General features: G+C 33.2%; 2 protein-coding genes across 2 annotated transcripts; one reads left to right on the top strand and one right to left on the bottom strand.

Moving 5' to 3' along the window:
• The first annotated feature begins 1,245 nt into the window (after window positions 1–1,245).
• On the top strand, window positions 1,246–7,581 carry LOC132287039 (uncharacterized). Its single transcript, XM_059789501.1, has 2 exons — window positions 1,246–1,508; window positions 6,999–7,581. Exons 1-2 carry the CDS (start codon window positions 1,332–1,334, stop codon window positions 7,419–7,421), a joined length of 600 nt encoding a protein of 199 aa, XP_059645484.1. The 5' UTR covers window positions 1,246–1,331; the 3' UTR covers window positions 7,422–7,581.
• Window positions 7,582–9,507: 1,926 nt separating this feature from the next.
• Window positions 9,508–14,270, bottom strand: LOC132282770 (uncharacterized). Its single transcript, XM_059784559.1, has 7 exons — window positions 13,991–14,270; window positions 11,256–12,687; window positions 11,066–11,147; window positions 10,844–10,910; window positions 10,238–10,423; window positions 10,075–10,135; window positions 9,508–9,933 (listed from the first exon to the last, which is right to left on the bottom strand). The coding sequence occupies exons 2-7, from the start codon at window positions 12,610–12,612 to the stop codon at window positions 9,707–9,709; spliced, it is 1,980 nt and encodes a 659-aa protein (XP_059640542.1). The 5' UTR covers window positions 12,613–12,687; window positions 13,991–14,270; the 3' UTR covers window positions 9,508–9,706.
• Window positions 14,271–18,093: the final 3,823 nt, after the last annotated feature.

Genomic DNA, 18,093 nt, shown 5'->3' with positions numbered 1-18,093 from the left:
TTTCTTTAACTGAATTTTTTTATTTCTATTATTATTATTATTATTATTTAAAAAAAACTATAACACACGACTTATTATAATTTTTAAATTCTCATGCACATTTACCAATAATTATTTAACCAGATTTCTTTTGAACTCTCACACATCAATTATCTACAAAATGAAATAACTATCTCTATTAATTAGTCAACGTTGCACTTATCAAAAATATTAATTAATCAACGTTACATTAATTATCTACAAAATGAAATAGCTATCTCTATTAATTAATCAACTTGCACTTATCAAAAATATTAATTAATCAACGTTACATTAATTATCTACAAAATGAAATAGCTATCTCTATTAATTAATCAACGTTGCACTTATCAAAAATATTAATTAATCAACATTATATTAATATGACAAAAAAAAATTACATTAATTATCTACAAAATGAAATCACTATCTCTTGTATATATCAATAATTGTTCAACATTGTATTTCTTTTAGACTCTCATACTTCACTTACCTACAAAAATAAATAATTATTTCTAATGCTAAAAATGCAAATAATGTTTTTATATTTCATTGAATAAAAAATATTAATATTTTATTAAATATTAGACCATCTAATTTAGAAATTTTGCTTTATATTGTGTTAAGTAGAAAGGAAGAAGCGTGAAGAGAAAATAGGAATGAATGAACTAACTTCCTTTACAAATTTTTATTTAAAAAAATGAATGAAAAAAAAAGAAGACAGGTGAACTATTATAAAAATTTTAAATTAAATAATACTATAAATTATATAAGTTTAAATTACAATATTATCCTCTATAAATTATACAGTAATACTATAAATATTATTGAATATTATGATAAAAATAAAAAATAAAATAAGTTTATATTTTATTATATTCTTTAAGAAAGAATGAAAAAAAAAATTATATATATATATATATATACACACACACATTCAATTTCTTTCCTATAATGTTTCATCCCACCTTTTTTGTTTTGTTTTTTCTCCCGTATATCTAATTTTAGCATGGCCTTAGGTCGCGTGCTTCCAAACAAAACCAATTTGTTTGCAAAAGGGAAATCCGAGGCGGCTGGGAATGAAATACACGGACATCCAAACAGACACCCAAATTAACTTTTTGGGATGGGAACAAAATGGCAATAGCACAACCAACCAAGTGTTGACACGTGCAAGCCCAACAGCTACAACTAAATCCACGAACCTCCTTTGGCCATCACTACTAGTGGAGTGATATATGGTTTTGAGACCCTCAAAATTCCAGAGTTAATCTGAAACACAAGAGAGCAAAAATCGAGAGAGAGAGAGAAGTATGGAAGGCATGGGTTGGTGTTGTAGCAGCAGAGGAACACCGTTGATATATTCCTCAGCTAACAGAGCCAAAGCAAGAACAACAGATCACTCTCAACACTCCACACCATTTCTCATCAGATCAATGGCTGCCCAGAAGTCTGTTCCTTCAGCCACTAAAACTGTCAGCTCTAAGAAGGTAAGTTTATCCTATTATCCCTCTTTTTCCACATGGTTCTATATCTACCATTTTTAGTTTTTCACAATTTTTTTTTTTTTTGGGGATACATCATATATGATAATAGTGTGTGTGTTTGTGTATAGGTATGCGTATATGTTCATGATATCTCCTACGATTTGTTTGGTGTAGATTACTTGTTGAATTTCATCCATGGTCTGTGTTGTTTATTTGTCTTTGAGGGATAGAGAGCATCATTTGAATGCAGGTGGGAGTATATTTCCTTATTTTTGGAAAAAGGAAATCTGGATTTTGGTTATTTTTCTCACAATTCCGATTTCCGGGTCATGTTAATTTACCAAAAATTTGGAATAAGGTTTTACGAAATTGGGTTTCATTCATGGTTGCCTCTGAATATGTTGTTCCTTGTTCTTCAAGGTCATCATCTCCTTCAGTATCCTTTTATGAATTTATTGGAAATGAAGAAAATAACAATCTCATGTACCTTTTGTACAAAACCACCAAACAAATATAGGCATCTTGGGTATAAGTCTCCATAGTATGCAATTGTGGATGAGTGCATGTAACTTGTAAGAAAAAAAAAAAGAGTAATCAACATTGTATTTGTGCACCATGGTGCTCATAGTATTAATAGAATTTGAAGAGGGTATAAAGTGTATAACATAAGGGGGAAGGGATTTGAGTTTTTTTTTTTAAATTTAAAAATTGACTATTGAAGTTAAATTCAGCTTTCCAAAGGATGCTAGATTAGATGTATAGGATACATTTTGTTTTAGTTATAGTGCAACTGGAATCTTGCCGGCATGGATTTCAAATAATTCGTCGCACCTTATTATTTGAAATCTATACATACAGGGTTGTGAAATCCTTCTATGCATTGTATATCTTAATTTCTTTTGGCAATAGACCTCACCAATGTTAAATTTAATTGAATTTGAATTTAAACTATAATCCTCAAATAATTAAAATTAAATTCATTCATTTCAAATTTTCAATGGAAACCAAGCATTCTTCTGAGGTCCATGAGAGCTTTGGAAGGTCAGAAGCCGTCGTTTCTTGAGGTTGTGAGTCTCCAGCGACTGGATCTGAAGGGAGAAGTGGATAGTGTGTTCACAGACAGAGGGCTTGTTCTTAAGGTGGATGATCACAGCACCACTAACCGTGAATCGACTCTGAAATCTTGCCTTGTTGGGAGATTCACCTCGTTTGCATTAAAATGAAAAGTGATGAAAATACTTTCTCACTGACCTATCAGTAACTCACACTTCTGCATGTGTCTATGACTCTATATTCCTTCTTCCTCTCTCTTCAACTCTTTCCATTTCTCTTCCTCTATTATTTACTACGAAAAAACTTCATCAAAGCAACCTTTCTATAATCTGTTCTCCCCTCACTGCATGTGTCTCTTACTCTTTCTGTCATCTATTTTTCACTTTTGGCTGATTGGTTGCTGATATTGGACTCTACTTTATACAATTTGATTTCTTCATGTCAAGCGTTTGAATCGGTGTTCCTCTCTTCTTTTATATATGACTAACATAAAGAGAAAATGACATGATTCAAACTCATAAGTTGGGTTTCTTAGGTTGAAATTATAGTGTCTAATATTTTTATACGAATTTAGGGTGTCATGGGTAAAAATCACCGTGGAAAACTTTTACATCCATCATAACACAACACATGGAAATTGAGGTGTTGGTCTGCCCATAGCGCGATCTAGTGGCATACTTGTGAGTAGGTGGCGATTCATAATCATGGTGTACTTGAGATTGGATGGATTGAACATATGTTCCCCGTGAGGTATGACTATAGCATTCAAGGGCCATGGCCTAAGATATCACATTAAGCCGCGTGGGACTTGCCAAAGATCTTTTCCATGCTCAAAAACCACTGTCCAAACACTAAAAGGAGCCTGAACTGTTGAACTCATCCAACAGCTCTATCGAGGCCTGAGCGTCTGAACTTATTCCTTGCACTGAACTAAAAGATGGATCAAAGAAGGATAAGTGTAACATTACTTCATAGTACACATCAACCTTGAGAACTTCATCCTGACCTCTATAAATAGTTCGAATTCTAGCTCCTACTATGCCCCTCCGATACTTTAAACCCCTTGGCTCATTGTAAGTGTCAAGTCAGGTTGCACCACTTAACTTGTCAAAAGAGTTAAATAAGTTAGTCACCCGACTAAGAGAAAACCCAACTACTTAAGGTCGTGTGGGAGCTTGGCTAAGTTAGTTTACTCTGATCTTGACTACTAAAGAGGAAAAGTAATAAAGATACAGAATAAGCAACCAATTTGTCATCATTACTTGAAGCAGGCCACACTAATAGGACGAAAATTACCAGCATTCAACCCCAACAAGTAAGGAAACTGATTCCATTGGGCCTGATTGTTGCATGATCAATATGGCATTCAATCCTGTTCTTCAAGGCCAATAAAACGAAAAGCAATGAAAATACTTTCTCACCGACCTTTCAGTAGCACTTCTGCACGTATCTTTATCTCCCTTCTTCATCTCTCTTCAACTTTCTCTCCATTTCTATTCCTCTATTATTTACTAGGGAAAAGTTTCATCAGATCAACCTATCTATAATCTGCTCTCTCCTCACTGCATCTGTTTCGTTCTCTTTCTGTCAACTATTCTTCACTTTCGGCTGATTAGTTACTGATATTGGATTCCAGTTCATATGAATTTGATTTCTTTCATATCAAGTGTTTATACTGAATTGGGGTTCCTCTCTTCTTTTGTATTATATCGTACAGAGAAAATGATATGATTCAAACTCATATGTTGGATACATTTGGTAATATTGTTACAAAAACTTGGGGTGTCATGGGTAAAAATTGTCGCGGGATATTTTTACATCCATCATAACATGACACTTGGCAATTGAGGTCTTGGGTGGCCCGTAGCACGACTTAGTGGCACACATGTGCGCAGGTGGTGATTCATAATCATAGTGTACTTCTGATTGGAGTGTTGAACATATGTTCCCCATGAGACATGACTATAGGATTCAAGGGCCATGGCCTAAGATATCACATTAAGACACAAGCCGGACTTGCCAAAGATCTTTTCTATGCGCAAAAACCACTGTCCCAACAGTAAAAGAAGCCCGAAGTGCTGAACTCATCTCTATCCAGGCCTTACCCTTTGAATTGATTCCTTGTGGTCAACTGAAAGATGGATCCAAGAAGGATAAGAGTTACATAAATTCTCTATCATTCACACTGTGCTTGAGAACTTCATCCTTTCCCTCTATAAATAGTTTGAATTATAACTCCTACTGTGTCACACCAATACTTTGAACCTTGGCTCATTGTAACACTCGAGTCAGGTTGCACCGGTACCACTTAACTAGGTAAGAGAGTTAAAATAAGTTGGTCACCAGAATAAGAGAAAACCCAATTTACTTGAGCTCAATGTAGGAGCTCGACTAAGGTAGATTACTCTGACCTTGAATACTAAAGAGGAAACACAATAAAGACACAGACCAAGCAACCAATTTATCATCCTTAATTGAATCAGGCCTACGAAAATTACCAGCAGTCAGCCTCTATAAATAACTTATTGCTGCATGATCAGTATTCTCTGATCTTGGCCGAGCATTCCAACTCTTCTCAATCTCGTTGTAATCTTGACATGCGATCCTTGCCTGCCGCATAGGTGAGTCACCTATAAATACCATGTGGCTCCATATGTCAATGTAAGCATCTTGACCTGAGAACTTCATTACTTGCTTAATCTTCTCCAACCCTCCAATTGACACTGCTAGCTATCAGAAATTTCTCTTTTTTGCATAAAGTTTCATCCACCCTTGGAACAGATTCGAGCCTCCACAAGGATCATGGAACCTAACCAATTATCGCCATGCTAAAGAGAGAGAAAACTGAAATAGTAAAGTTGAATCAGAGGAAGAAAAGAAAAGGGGGGGGGGGGGGGGAGGGGAGAGAGGGGAAGAAAAGCCGAAGAAGGGGAAGAAAAGCTGAAGAAGAAGAGATCAACCATAATAAAGTTTGTTTAGAGGAAACATAGTGAAGAGAGATGGACAAGAAAGAAGGGGGATTTACATCCATGCTTGAGATTGTAGGAACTTGGAAGGTATGGAACAGGGACATTTTGTAATTCTAACAAATGGTATGGAGTGTGGAAACTGGGAAGGCATTTTTTGGAGCAGGGTTAGCTGCCTATAAAAGGATTGATATAAAAATTACTTCTTAAGCTTAAATAGACTTTTTTATAGTATAAAACTGCAGGTTTACTTTGAAATTTTAATTTAACCATTACGTACAAATCTGAGACTCTGCTGTGATTATATGTTTATGGTTCTGGTGGATGCATGTATGTTCATATTGGCCTATTAGCAGCATAATTTCATTTACATTGTTACACATTCCCACAAATTCTAAATTCTATTTGCATTTTTCTTTTTGTCCACAAATAAAAACCGAACTCCTAACCCACATCTGCATTTTAAATGTCAAGCTAGCACTTACGATGCACATTTTAAGAGCACTTGTATGATGCACATTTTAAGAAAACTTGTATAAAAAGAAAAATTACTGTTAGAGATATCAATAAAAATTAGCTTATAGATAACAATAAAAATTAAAATTCTATTAGGAAAAGTCACAACTGTTGAATAGCAATTGGTAGTGAAATCACTAATACAAAGAGATGTGATGGCCACAACAAATTAGGAAGAGACTTGAAAATGCACAACTGTTTAATTGCAATTGGTACCTAGCTAGAAGTTGTTAACCTAATTTTAAAAATGTAAAAATTAAAAAAAACATATGTTAAAATTAATAGTTCTACACACTTTTATAAGTAGTATGGATAGATATTGATAAGTGCTATACACTTTTATAAAAAGGTTAAAAATTTAAAAAGCGTATATAAAAATTAAAAATGCTATACACTTTTATATATAAAAAAATCTAATAATGTATATAATAAATAATCTATCTTCCAATGCACAGTTAACTCAAAGAATTGGTTCCAATTTGAAATTAAAAAATGTTTCCAATTTATAATTGGGCAATTTAAATCACTAAATCATGTCAAATGAGGTTTTTAAATTTAAAATCCAAAAAGAATATAATACAAAAAGAAAAGAAGAATCATTCCTAAGTCATGTAGATGCACGGAAGATGGGACCTTTTTGAGTAAAGAATGTCTATAACAATAGGAAGTCTATACACTTCTAATAGCAGTATAGATATAGCTACAGATAGATAGATGAACCAATGAGCCAGTGGTCTAGCAGTTCCAGGCCCCTACTTCTCAAAGGAAGGTCAGGGTTTGAGCCTCAGTGGAGGCATGCGTGTGTGAGTACCAGCTAAGAAAAAAAATAAATACAGATAGATGGATATATATTTTGTGGTGTTTTTGTGCATCCTATTTTTCAAGAATTTGTTGCATCGTCATATCCATATCATATCTCGTGTCCATTTCCATGCTTCATGTATGATAACAAATGCAGGGTTCCACAGTTTTCCCTCCTGGTGAGCAGCCCAGGTACAGCTACTCTGCCCCCACATCACCAGTCAAGCTACTAACAAGGGTGGAGCAGCTGCGACTTCTAACCAAAGCTGAGAAAGCTGGCCTACTGTCAGCAGCAGAGAAGTTCGGGATTACGTTATCTATAATAGAGAAGCTAGGTCTCCTCTCGAAAGCAGAAGAACTAGGGGTTCTTTCAGCAGCGACTGACCTGGGAACCCCTACAGCACTCTTAAGCCTCAGCCTGGGTTTGCTGATTTTGGGCCCTTTTTGTGTCTATTTGGTGCCAGAGGAGTACCCTTGGGAAATAGCATTGCAGGTTGTCGTTGCTCTGGTTTGTGTGGTTGGTGGATCAGCTGCTTTTGCAGCTTCAAATTTTTTATCCAACTTGCAGAATTCAGATTGATCTCAACAAACAAAGATATGTGTTACACCTAGCAGTTATGTGGTTTTTGTATTTTTCATTCCTTTGTTTAGTATAACCGCGAGTTATTCAGTGCTCCCTATTTTGGTATATGGTGGAAATAATTGTAACCTTCAATGGAAGCATAGTACTTACCTTTTAAGGCATTGGTCACTCAGTTTGAAACTTTTTTTTTTTTTTTTTTTTGACATTCCTCCTTTACAGGTTGATCTTTGTAAAGGCTTAGCTTCGTAACAGGTGTGGATAATATAACCATCATATTCCACGAGGTGGGATCTCTGCTGTACCACATCCAACAGATCCCAACTTTACACATGTGGGTTGTACTGAATCTAACGGATCCCAGCTCACAAGTGTGGGTCTCGACACGTGTAAAGGTTGGGATCCGTTAGATGCGGTACAACACTTATGCTGCACCAGAGAGGATCTCAGCGCCATATTGGACACATATGTGTCATTTTTCATATGCGTTTGAAGGTAGAAAGGGAATCTACATTCCATTAGATACGATTACTTTTGTTTAATCATTTTCCTCCATTGTTTTGGTTGTTGTGTGTGTACGAGTGTGAAGTCCTCTTTCAAGAAGGCTGATTGAGCAGTGGTTAAAACAGTGCTACTTATCAAACTGAACAATCTATACACACGGACTGTGAGATTTATCTGGCCATTAGTCTCCTCCAGTTAAAGCAATAACTCAATATAGCTCCAAAATAATGGAACATATATAATGAAAGGTCTACGCTAATAGCCCAGTCCTGTCATTATGATTATGTGATTAAAATGAGCAAAAATTATTATTTAATATATCGAATTGTTATTTTTTTAACGTTATTCCTGTCATATTCGTGTCTTGCTTTTCTGAACCTGTTCCTGTGTTCCATTTTCGTGCTTCCTTAAACTGCATCGCAAATAAACCAGTATTGTTTATGCATTACACAGTTCAAGAAAACTCTTCTACCAAATTAGTAAAAGTTTTAACTGTATGTTTTATACGTTTATCACCAAATTAATTTTAGCAACTAGGCATAAGGTCTAGTCCAAGTCTGTTTCTACTCAACGGTCCAACCGGACATCCACAAAAAACACAAGGACTCAGACGATTACTACAACATTAATGGTTTTAATCCGACTATACAAAAAATAATTCTCATGGGAAGTATCTTTGTGAAAAACAATAGAAGAGTATCAAGCCTTAAGTCGATTTTATAAATGGTTTTAAGCCGTGATCGTCATGTCGTGAGAGAGGATGAGTTTGAACAACAAGAATATATATTAGAGTATTATGGAAAATTGAATGGGAACATTTTAAAGATTTTAACAAAAATTATAACTAATGGGCGGCTGCCACCACCCTTAACAACAATTTTTAAATTTTTTTCTTTTTTCTTGGTGCAAGTAATTATGCTTTTCAATTCATATATACTTTCACATGAATTCGTCCTAAGTCTCAACTCCTATATGTAGTTCCTTAAGCTATAATTAAACTAAATTTAACCAAAATCTAGACAATACGTGTTCTAACGTCTTTGTATCAATTATTCAAAATACCAAAGTTTTGAATCCACTATATCTCACTAACTAGATTTTTTTTTTTTTTTTTTTGGCCAAGATTGGAAACAAGAGTCAATTATTCTCTCTTGATTTAGAGCCATTAGCTTTAGCAATTATAAAAAAAAAAATTATTCATAACATTTTTAAATTATACAATATATATGAAATTAAAGAATATATATTAAAAGATAGAGAGCGGGTAGAGTTTATAATATTAAGTCATCCAATTTCTCACAGATCAATGTGTCAAAGGTCTTTCAGTCTAACTTTAAACCCTAAATCATCCATAAGTTTAGAACTAAATTCCTCTTTATCTAAATACACATTTTAAACCCAAAAAAACTATTTAGCAATAGTTTATACTAATAAATCACTAGCAAATACTAACCAACTAACCATCTCCATGATGGATTTCATAAAGTAGTAGAAATCCATGGGTTCATTTGTACAAGAAATGTATTTATCTTTCTGCTTGAAAGTCAACTACTACGTTAACATATCACACTAGAGGGTATGGTTGGCCAAAAAAAATATATATATGAATCGTTGCCACATGGTGGCTTCTTTAGAGATCACCATCAACAACACTACATTCAATCCATTTTGTCAAAAAGAAAAATTGTCACAACATTAACAACACTCGCCAGCATTTTTCTACACCAAGAGTGCATTTGTAAAATAATAATAATAAAAATAAAAAAATTCAGTTCGTACAACTATACATGGGATGTTCCACAGCGTCCAATGCTATCACCACGCGGAGAAGAATTAGTATTAATTTTCTGTTGGAATGTGACGCTGCGAATAACCTTGAGATAAAAGGACCAAGATAAATTTCTTTCCGTGATGGGGCGTTGTCCGAATGGATTTTGCTCCACATATTTTTGAACATTTTCAGCGAAAGATAATCCTTCAAGATAAACCCGAAGATCACCTCCTGGTGCTGTTGTAAATCACAAAATAACTTAAATTATTGGCTACATAAAAACAATTAGAATAAATAAAATTATTTACAAAGTGTTTTTTAGAATTGCAATAGGTAAACCTCAAGTAATAATACGGTGGAGCTATAAGGTTAACTCACCCAATGAATTATCTTTTACATCCTTGTAACGGTAGGAATAAGGAAAGATTGCAGTGTGCAACTGAAAATGAAAGAAAATAGTAAATTAGAATAAATCAAAATGTGTTAGAATTAGGTTGAACATAGAAACATATAAGGTAATTTGACAGGTTGATGAACCTACAGGGTTGCATAACGCCTTGTATGGAGAATCATCCAACAAGAGCGTGTTGGATTCGTTATACTCTCCCCTCTTCCAAGGAAGATTTGGCTCATGTTTTTCCCATAATTTTTTGAGTTCCTTTAATAGCATAGGCTTCTCTCTATTCTCAACAGTATTATAACCTGTATCAGTACAGTGCGATTGATCCTGTAAAAAAATCCATATTCAACATGTTCAGAACCACTAACATTAGTATAAGTATTTAATAGATTCATCCACCCATTAATGAGCATTTGCATTTTGCTTAGACATGGTTAGCATTAAAAATACTCAGAAGGTTGAAATCCAAATTGTATACCATCCTAACAAGTTGATCAGAAATTTTTCCTAAAAATGAAAAAACATGTGGGAATAAAATATTAAAACACTTACGCCTCATAACATGAGTGAAAGTGGTAACTCTTTTTAGCAGCTTACTATTACAAAATCATAAGAAATAATCGTACTTTTAAGATCTTTCAATTTTACAAATATATAAAAAATAAGATTATTAAGCGCAATCATTCAAAAATTGAAATGCACAATATAATGATAAAAATTATAAAGTAAAATATTTAAACAGCTTACCCAGCAAAATGCCAACTTGCCCTTGGTTTTTCTCATAAGAAATTCGAGAACCATATCCACATTTCTCCTACAGAAAAAAAAATTAATATCATGATTAAGGAACAAATCAATATAGTAAATAAAAACAAAATAAGCAAACATGCAAGGAAAAAAATATATTTAAAAATGGAATTGACTAGAAAAAAGAAAATTTAAATTATTAGAGGCTAAGTTGAAGAATACTTGGTTCTTGATGACCATACACCAACATTAAATCTCTCAAAACAAAACTCCAAAAAATCATCACAGAAGGGCCTCCTGAAAACTGATAAAACAAGTGAATGTCATGTTAGAACATAAAACAAAATTGTTTGACAACAAATAATTAAATTCATTTTAAAAATCAATGTTTTGGTTAGTTCTCAGTTCTCACCTGCTTTTTGTCCTATTATTGTGTGAGCTTTATATCCATCAGGCACATTCGAAACAATATCAGCAAGAAGTCCATTCACATCAAGGATGAGAAGCTTCTTTTTAAAAGGGCAAGCAAGAACTCTTTCTGGTGGAATTGCACATAATGAGTTGCTAACGACTAGGACATCATCTTTCATTGCATCCAACTGCTGTGAAGGTGAAGAAATTGCATTTTCTATCTCAGATGGTATTTTCAAAACCTTCTTGACATTGTGCTTACACAAAATATCACTGGGAGATGCATCAACAAAAGATTTATCCTCTTTAACCAAATTTTCTTTATCCTTGTTTTGCATAATATTTATTTTACCGCCGTTACCTTGTTCAGAATTTTCATGTAGAGAGTCTAACTCAGAGCCATTATTCACAAAATCATCTTCATCTATGATATGTTCTGAAGCTCGCATCTCAACTCCCCTTTGATTATCTTTTATTGCAGCGAAATGTGAAGATGAACAAATTGCATTTTCCATCCCATATTGTATTTCCAAAATCTTATTGGGATGCTGCTCACAAATAGATGCATCAATAAAAGATTTGTCCCCCTTAAAAATTGTAGTTTCAACTAAATTTTCTTCCAAAGAACCATTATTCACAAAACTATCTTCATCTATGGTCAGTTTTAAGGTTGCCATCTCAATTCTCTTCTTGCTTTCCTCATATGTAGGTTCAACATCTAAACTCTTTTTGCTTTCTTCATATGCAGGTGCACCATCTGAACAACCACCAGAGAATTTCTTGATGGAAACATCTTCCACAACCTGCAACAAGGTGCTAACCGTGCTATCCACTACCCCCACTTCTCTCTCTAACATATTCTTTGAACAAACAGATGCAAGTATCTCATCTGAGCTGTCCTCTGAGCTGGCCAAAGAACTATATTCTAAATTATTTAGCATTGAGGAGCCAACACTGAGGGATTCCAAACTGTTTACTACAGAAGAAGACACTTTCCCTTTTTCCCTATCATATGTTTCAAATTCTTTCATTCTCTTACCGGTTTGGGAACTCCTTACTTGAACTGAAGTAATATCAACCTCTATTTCACTCATATTTGGACACCGTTCCATTTGGGTCCTTTTCCTTTTCGGCCCTGAACTCAAGTTTGAAGATTCTATTGTTTCTAAACGTGTCTCTAAAATACAATCAACTGTACCAGAATTTATTTGCAGGGGATTTTGTCTCTTCTGTTTCTTTCTCTTTTCCTTTTTCTCCCATGAATTGGATTCCCCATTATCTTCAAGATTTAAACCTTTATTTGAGGTGCATTCCTTACCAGAAGGACTTTCAGTTAAAATCCTAGCATCCCCATCCATCAAACATTCACTCCTTGTTTTATTTGGACCAGTATCAACAAGTTCTAAATTCTTTATTTTAGTACTGGTTAGGAGCTGAAGTAATCAAAACAAACAAAAAAATAAACATCATTTTACATAAAATGAATCACTTTTTTTTATGTATAAACATGGCAGAAACCACATGCCTAATGGAACAGTTAATGATATTTGATTAACACCACATGTGAGAAAATGATATTTGATTAAACTAATACTTCACAAACGAACAATCGAGAAGTTATTGCGTGCTCAAGCAAATCCAACCATAACAAGAACGAAAACAATGAGTCAAAAGATTATACTCCCTGCTCCTACTTTTTATTATGGAAAAAGTAAATTAAAAAAAAACACATACATGTAAAAGAAAAAAACATGGACGTTTATAATCCTCTGCCGCTCTCATCCATAGTCTCAAATTAAATGTACAATCCTGAATATTATGAATGAACTCCATTCTTCTCTCAGTTGTTCGAGCAATATTTACCATTATCTCACAAATTTTTAGTTTTCCAAATAGACATGGGATAAGAAACTACAGAGGTTTTATTGCAGAGTTACAATATTTTAACAATAGTATCTCTAGTTTATGTTGGAAAGAAACCACATTTATTCATAAATAACAAGACTTCCACCAAATAACAGTCGTTGCATTCAATTCAGGTCATAAATCTAAGTCGTTTGTGAGTATGAAAACAACAACCATATCAATTGATCCAAGCAAAGCTCAACAGATCTTAATTCCAAACTATTTAAATTTAAATAATTTCTTTAGATTTGAAACAGAAGATAGAAATTTCTAAACAAATTTTAGATCTCGAAAAGGATAAACTAAATGATCAAAAACCAAATATTTTAGATCTGTCCATTTTTTTTTTTAGATATATAAACAATCCTTCATTAATATATATATATACACAGTTGTTATAATAAACTCAAACTGAACTCAACAACTAAAAAAGTTAGCATAACTGAGAGACAAAGATCAGATCTTGAATCTTAAAATAAGTTAAGAAATCACACTAATCTAACCGATACAATAAAAAAAGTACCAAAAGAGATAGAATTGAGAAAAATAAACAATCCTTCATTAACATTAGAGTATCCATATTGGAATACTATAAATTCCCTAGGAGATTCAAATATTAAGGACAACAATAAACAGGAAAATCTATGTCGAACTGGTGATAAAAATTGGTACTTCCTTATAGAAGGAAAAAAAAAACAGAGAAAGTTACAGAAGAAAAACCTTTAAGGGAAAATACATCAAAGAGATCTTAGAAGGACGTAATTGTACAGATATGCTATTGCAGATAGAGAAAATCTAGAGAGAGAGAGTTTAGAGAGAGAAAAAATCTACCTTCTTCACCTAGGAAAATACACCGTTGTCTTCGTCCTTCGCAGTCCTCAGAAAGGCGCAATTCTAGAGAGAGAAGAGGCGATAGGTCATAGACTGAAAAAGGGTTGAGCACCGTAGTTGTTGAATGTCAACAAAGATTTGTTAGACACATCGTATTTGTATCCTTCAAAATAAAATTGGCTTAATTAATTTCCCAAAATAAAATTAATAATTGCCATGCTAAGTGAAATTATAGAGGCCTTCTTATAGTATACAAAAATTGCTTGTGTTGTGTTGGATAGGAGGAAGAAAGTGGTATGGAAAGAAAATAGGAAGTAAATAACAAATTTTATTTGTTCTGTAAAGATGATATAAGAAAAGAGAAGAGATTAAGAACCATCCTTCTTCTTTTATAAATTTTCATTGGTAAAAATGGGAGAAGTATAAAAATAATTAAAACTTTCTATTTCCTTCCCTACTAACAAATATAGTAAATTATGAGTTTATATTATTTTTTTCTATTCAACCGAACAAAAAAAGAAATACATATAAGGATGTCATCTATCCCTTTTCCTCTCCCTCAATTTAATTATTATTATTATTATTATTATTTATTATTTATTATTATTATTTTTTCTCTACCGAAACAGGGCATTAGGCTCCATTAATGGGGGAGTGATGTTCAACATTAGGTCAGACAATTGCTTCCGTTGAAAATATATACGGACTAAAATATAAATTTTTAAGTTATTTTTAGGAGGTTAAAATTTTTAGAATAACAATGATGTTTAAATTTGAAGAGATATTATTGCAATTTTAAAGTTTGACAGGAAAGAAGAAAAAAAAAAATGGATAAAACGAGAAAAGAAGAGATAGATGGGACATCTATGTGGAAGAGATAGGATCTTTTATTTTTATTTTTTCAGTTAGATGGTATTTTTAACATTATGTCTAGTAATATTTGTAGTATTGATGAGAATCGTAGTGGATAATATTATAATTTAAAATTTGTGTAATTTAAGATAATACTATAATTTAAAATTTATGTCTAGTCATATTTGTAGTCCATTTTTCTTTCACTATTATTTCATCCCAACAAAATTTATAATGAAGGAAAAACGGCACATTCTTCGTATTATCTTTTCTTTTCTTGTATTATCTATACAGTTCAAAAAAAGTTTCTTATTTTATTTTCATACTTCTCCCTTCCTTCCTACAAAGTATTATGATATGCCTTTTCTGAAAAAAAAAAAAAAAAAAATTAAGGAAAAGAAAAAGAAAAAAACATTAAACGTTAAGGAAAAGAAAAAAAAAAAAAACTTTGATTCTCTATCTCATTTTTAGTTTTTTTATTTACCGAAAAAATATATACACTGCCGCCGAGTTTTACAACCTGGGTTGCAGGAATTATATATAGTTCAACTACAATAATAAAGCCAGGCTAAAAAAAAAACTATAACAGTAAAGAAATATGAATATTTATGTCTTTTTTCTGGAAAGACATAAAAGTTAAAAAAAACAGAAAAGAAAAAAGTTTAACCCGGCTTAACTTTTATGTTTTTGGAAAACTAAATTATAAAAGGACTGTTTTTTCTAAAGTGTCTTTTTATATCTTGTCAATGAGTATAGAAAAATAAAAAAAATATTATTATTATTATTGTTTTGACAAAACGGTTCTTTCAATTTTTTTCTCAATTTTCACTTGAACATATATGGTGCATATATGCAGGATGAAGTTTAGGGATGCCAATTTCTCTCCACTGTCGAGTTTTCGGCCCATCTTTTAATGGGGGCGAATTTAGTACTCCCAAAATTTATTTGGGCCCATATGATAAAATAATTAAAAATTCATTTAATACATTAACTTACTTAGTAATTTAAAAGTTTCTTCAACTTATTTATCAGTTCAATTTGAACATATTAGGTTAATTTTAATTTTAATTTTTTTTTATTACATAATAAAAGTGCAAAACCAGTCCTGTTCCGTAGTTAAATGTATGCGGGGTGGAGTTGATATTTTGACTATCAAAGTAGGGGCGGAGATGACATACCAACTAAAAACTCATTTTGAAGTATGGTCGAAGTTGGCATGACGAATTTTCTAACAGGGTGGGGTAGGGGTTTAGCCAAACCCACCCCAACTCCACCCCATTGCCATCACATTGAAGTTTTTAAAAATATATAGCTGATGTGTTGTAATGTAATTCGAACACTTGTTTTAAAAATAAAAAAGTTTAAAGATGGTGTTACCCATTTCTTACACGTTAAATGCTTTTTTTTTTTTGTTTTTTCCCTTTAATTAAAGCCCTATCCGTTTCTTTCCCATTTTTTTTCTTTCCTTCTAATTAGATCATCTACCTCTCTTCCTCTCTCCCTTCGTAGCAAAACAAATCCTTTTCTTAGCTGTAATCATTTTTTCTTTTTCTTTTTTATTTTTATTTTTATTTTATTTTATTTTATTTTATTTAGGCGAATTTTATGTTCTCGATATACTAATGATGATTAATCAAGTATCTAATAAAAATTAGCAAGAAAACATCTTTGGTTGAATTGCTTCAATAATAAAAGTTTTGATCAACTCCATATAAGTCGAGAAGAGATGATTACTAATTGAGGGGACATTTCAGATTCAATCTACATTTTGCTTTTAGGTTTGCAAGGAATAAGACACAAGTTTACTTTGTAGTGGATAAACAATTGCTTAATAAATGACTAAAATATATGCGTAGTTATGTTTGTGCAGAGAGATTTGCTTTGTTGTGGAGAGAGAGAGAGAGAGAGGGGGAGAGAGGTGAGAAAAGAAAAAAGAAGGGGGGATTTGATGTAGGATAAAGTCCCACTCGTAACATTTTTCTCAATCCGAACGTTGCGGTTGGGCCATCCTGCTTATCTAGGGCGGGACACTTGAGACTAGGGATGACAACTTCCCATGACCCAGCGGGTTTCACTCGAGACTAGGGATGATAATTTCCTCCAACCCAGCGGGTTTCTATCCTGTCCTGACGTCCCGTCTCTAATGGGGCGAATTTGGTAGCCCCTAAATGAGTTTGGGCCGGATATGGTAAAATAATTGAAACCCCAAGACCCGATTATATATGTAAATTTAAATTTAATATTCACTATTTAACAATAGTGAGAGTCAGACTCCTCCGAAACGGGTGCGGACTGGTGTCTGCCTCTTATACCCACTAATAGACTGGTATTTTGCGATCCGACCTGAAAGCTTAAACTGTTAGACAGGACTAACACCCTACTCATATATATCCATTCAATTTTTCATCTATATCTGACAAGGGACAAATCCCACTTGTAACACCAAGTGTAAATCAAGCTTAGTGCTTTAACAGACAAGCAAAGTGTTTAGAGGCTTTTAAGAATAATCATTGTTCCATTTCAATTTTGTTGTATATGGAGGACTTAAAGAGGGAGGGCCTTGGTGCAAGTCATGGCACAATTGCTCTATTATGATACGTACATGGAGAAGCTAAAAATTAAGCCATGCCCGGTTGTCTTTGCATCTTTCTCAGGTGGTCCAAAAAATTACATATACAAGGTTCTTCAAGGAAATTCCAATCTTGAATGATTAAATGGTAACACATATAATGAAGTATGTTTTCTTGGTTTTGGTTCTCTGTACATTGATAGTTGCATTCCAGTTCTGATTCTTTGTATGATTCTTATCGTGTTGTAGCTCTATTTCAATCCTTTTATTTACTATTGTTAAATTTTGATTACTTGGGATAAGTGGCATCAACCTCCTCTCTACATGCAAATTTTTTATATGATATTATTTAAAAGGATAAAAAAAAAACTTGTGTTAAACAAACTCCTCTACTCAATTCTCTCAAACCTGCTTGAAAGATCATCCGAAATGTTATAAATATGAACACAGGCAGCTCAGCCTCGTTACTTTGCCATATGACACCAAACATGGCAACTAGAGGTGATGTGAGGGGTGTGGAAGATGACAGGAGGGGGAAGAGAGCGAGAGAGAAATGGAACCGAGCGCCTGGCCGGTCCGGGAAGCGCAGAGACATCATTAGCAGGAGAAAATGATCTGGATCCTTTTCAAACCAACTCCAAATTCCAGTTTATCTGATTACCATTTAATAGACATCAGTTCA

Source organism: Cornus florida, unplaced genomic scaffold (assembly GCF_030987335.1).
Source record: "Cornus florida cultivar Cherokee Brave unplaced genomic scaffold, ASM3098733v1 CherokeeBrave_3.0.0_Hap2_Chr11, whole genome shotgun sequence".
Lineage (NCBI taxonomy): Eukaryota > Viridiplantae > Streptophyta > Magnoliopsida > Cornales > Cornaceae > Cornus > Cornus florida.
This window is presented reverse-complemented; position numbering and strand designations above follow the sequence as displayed.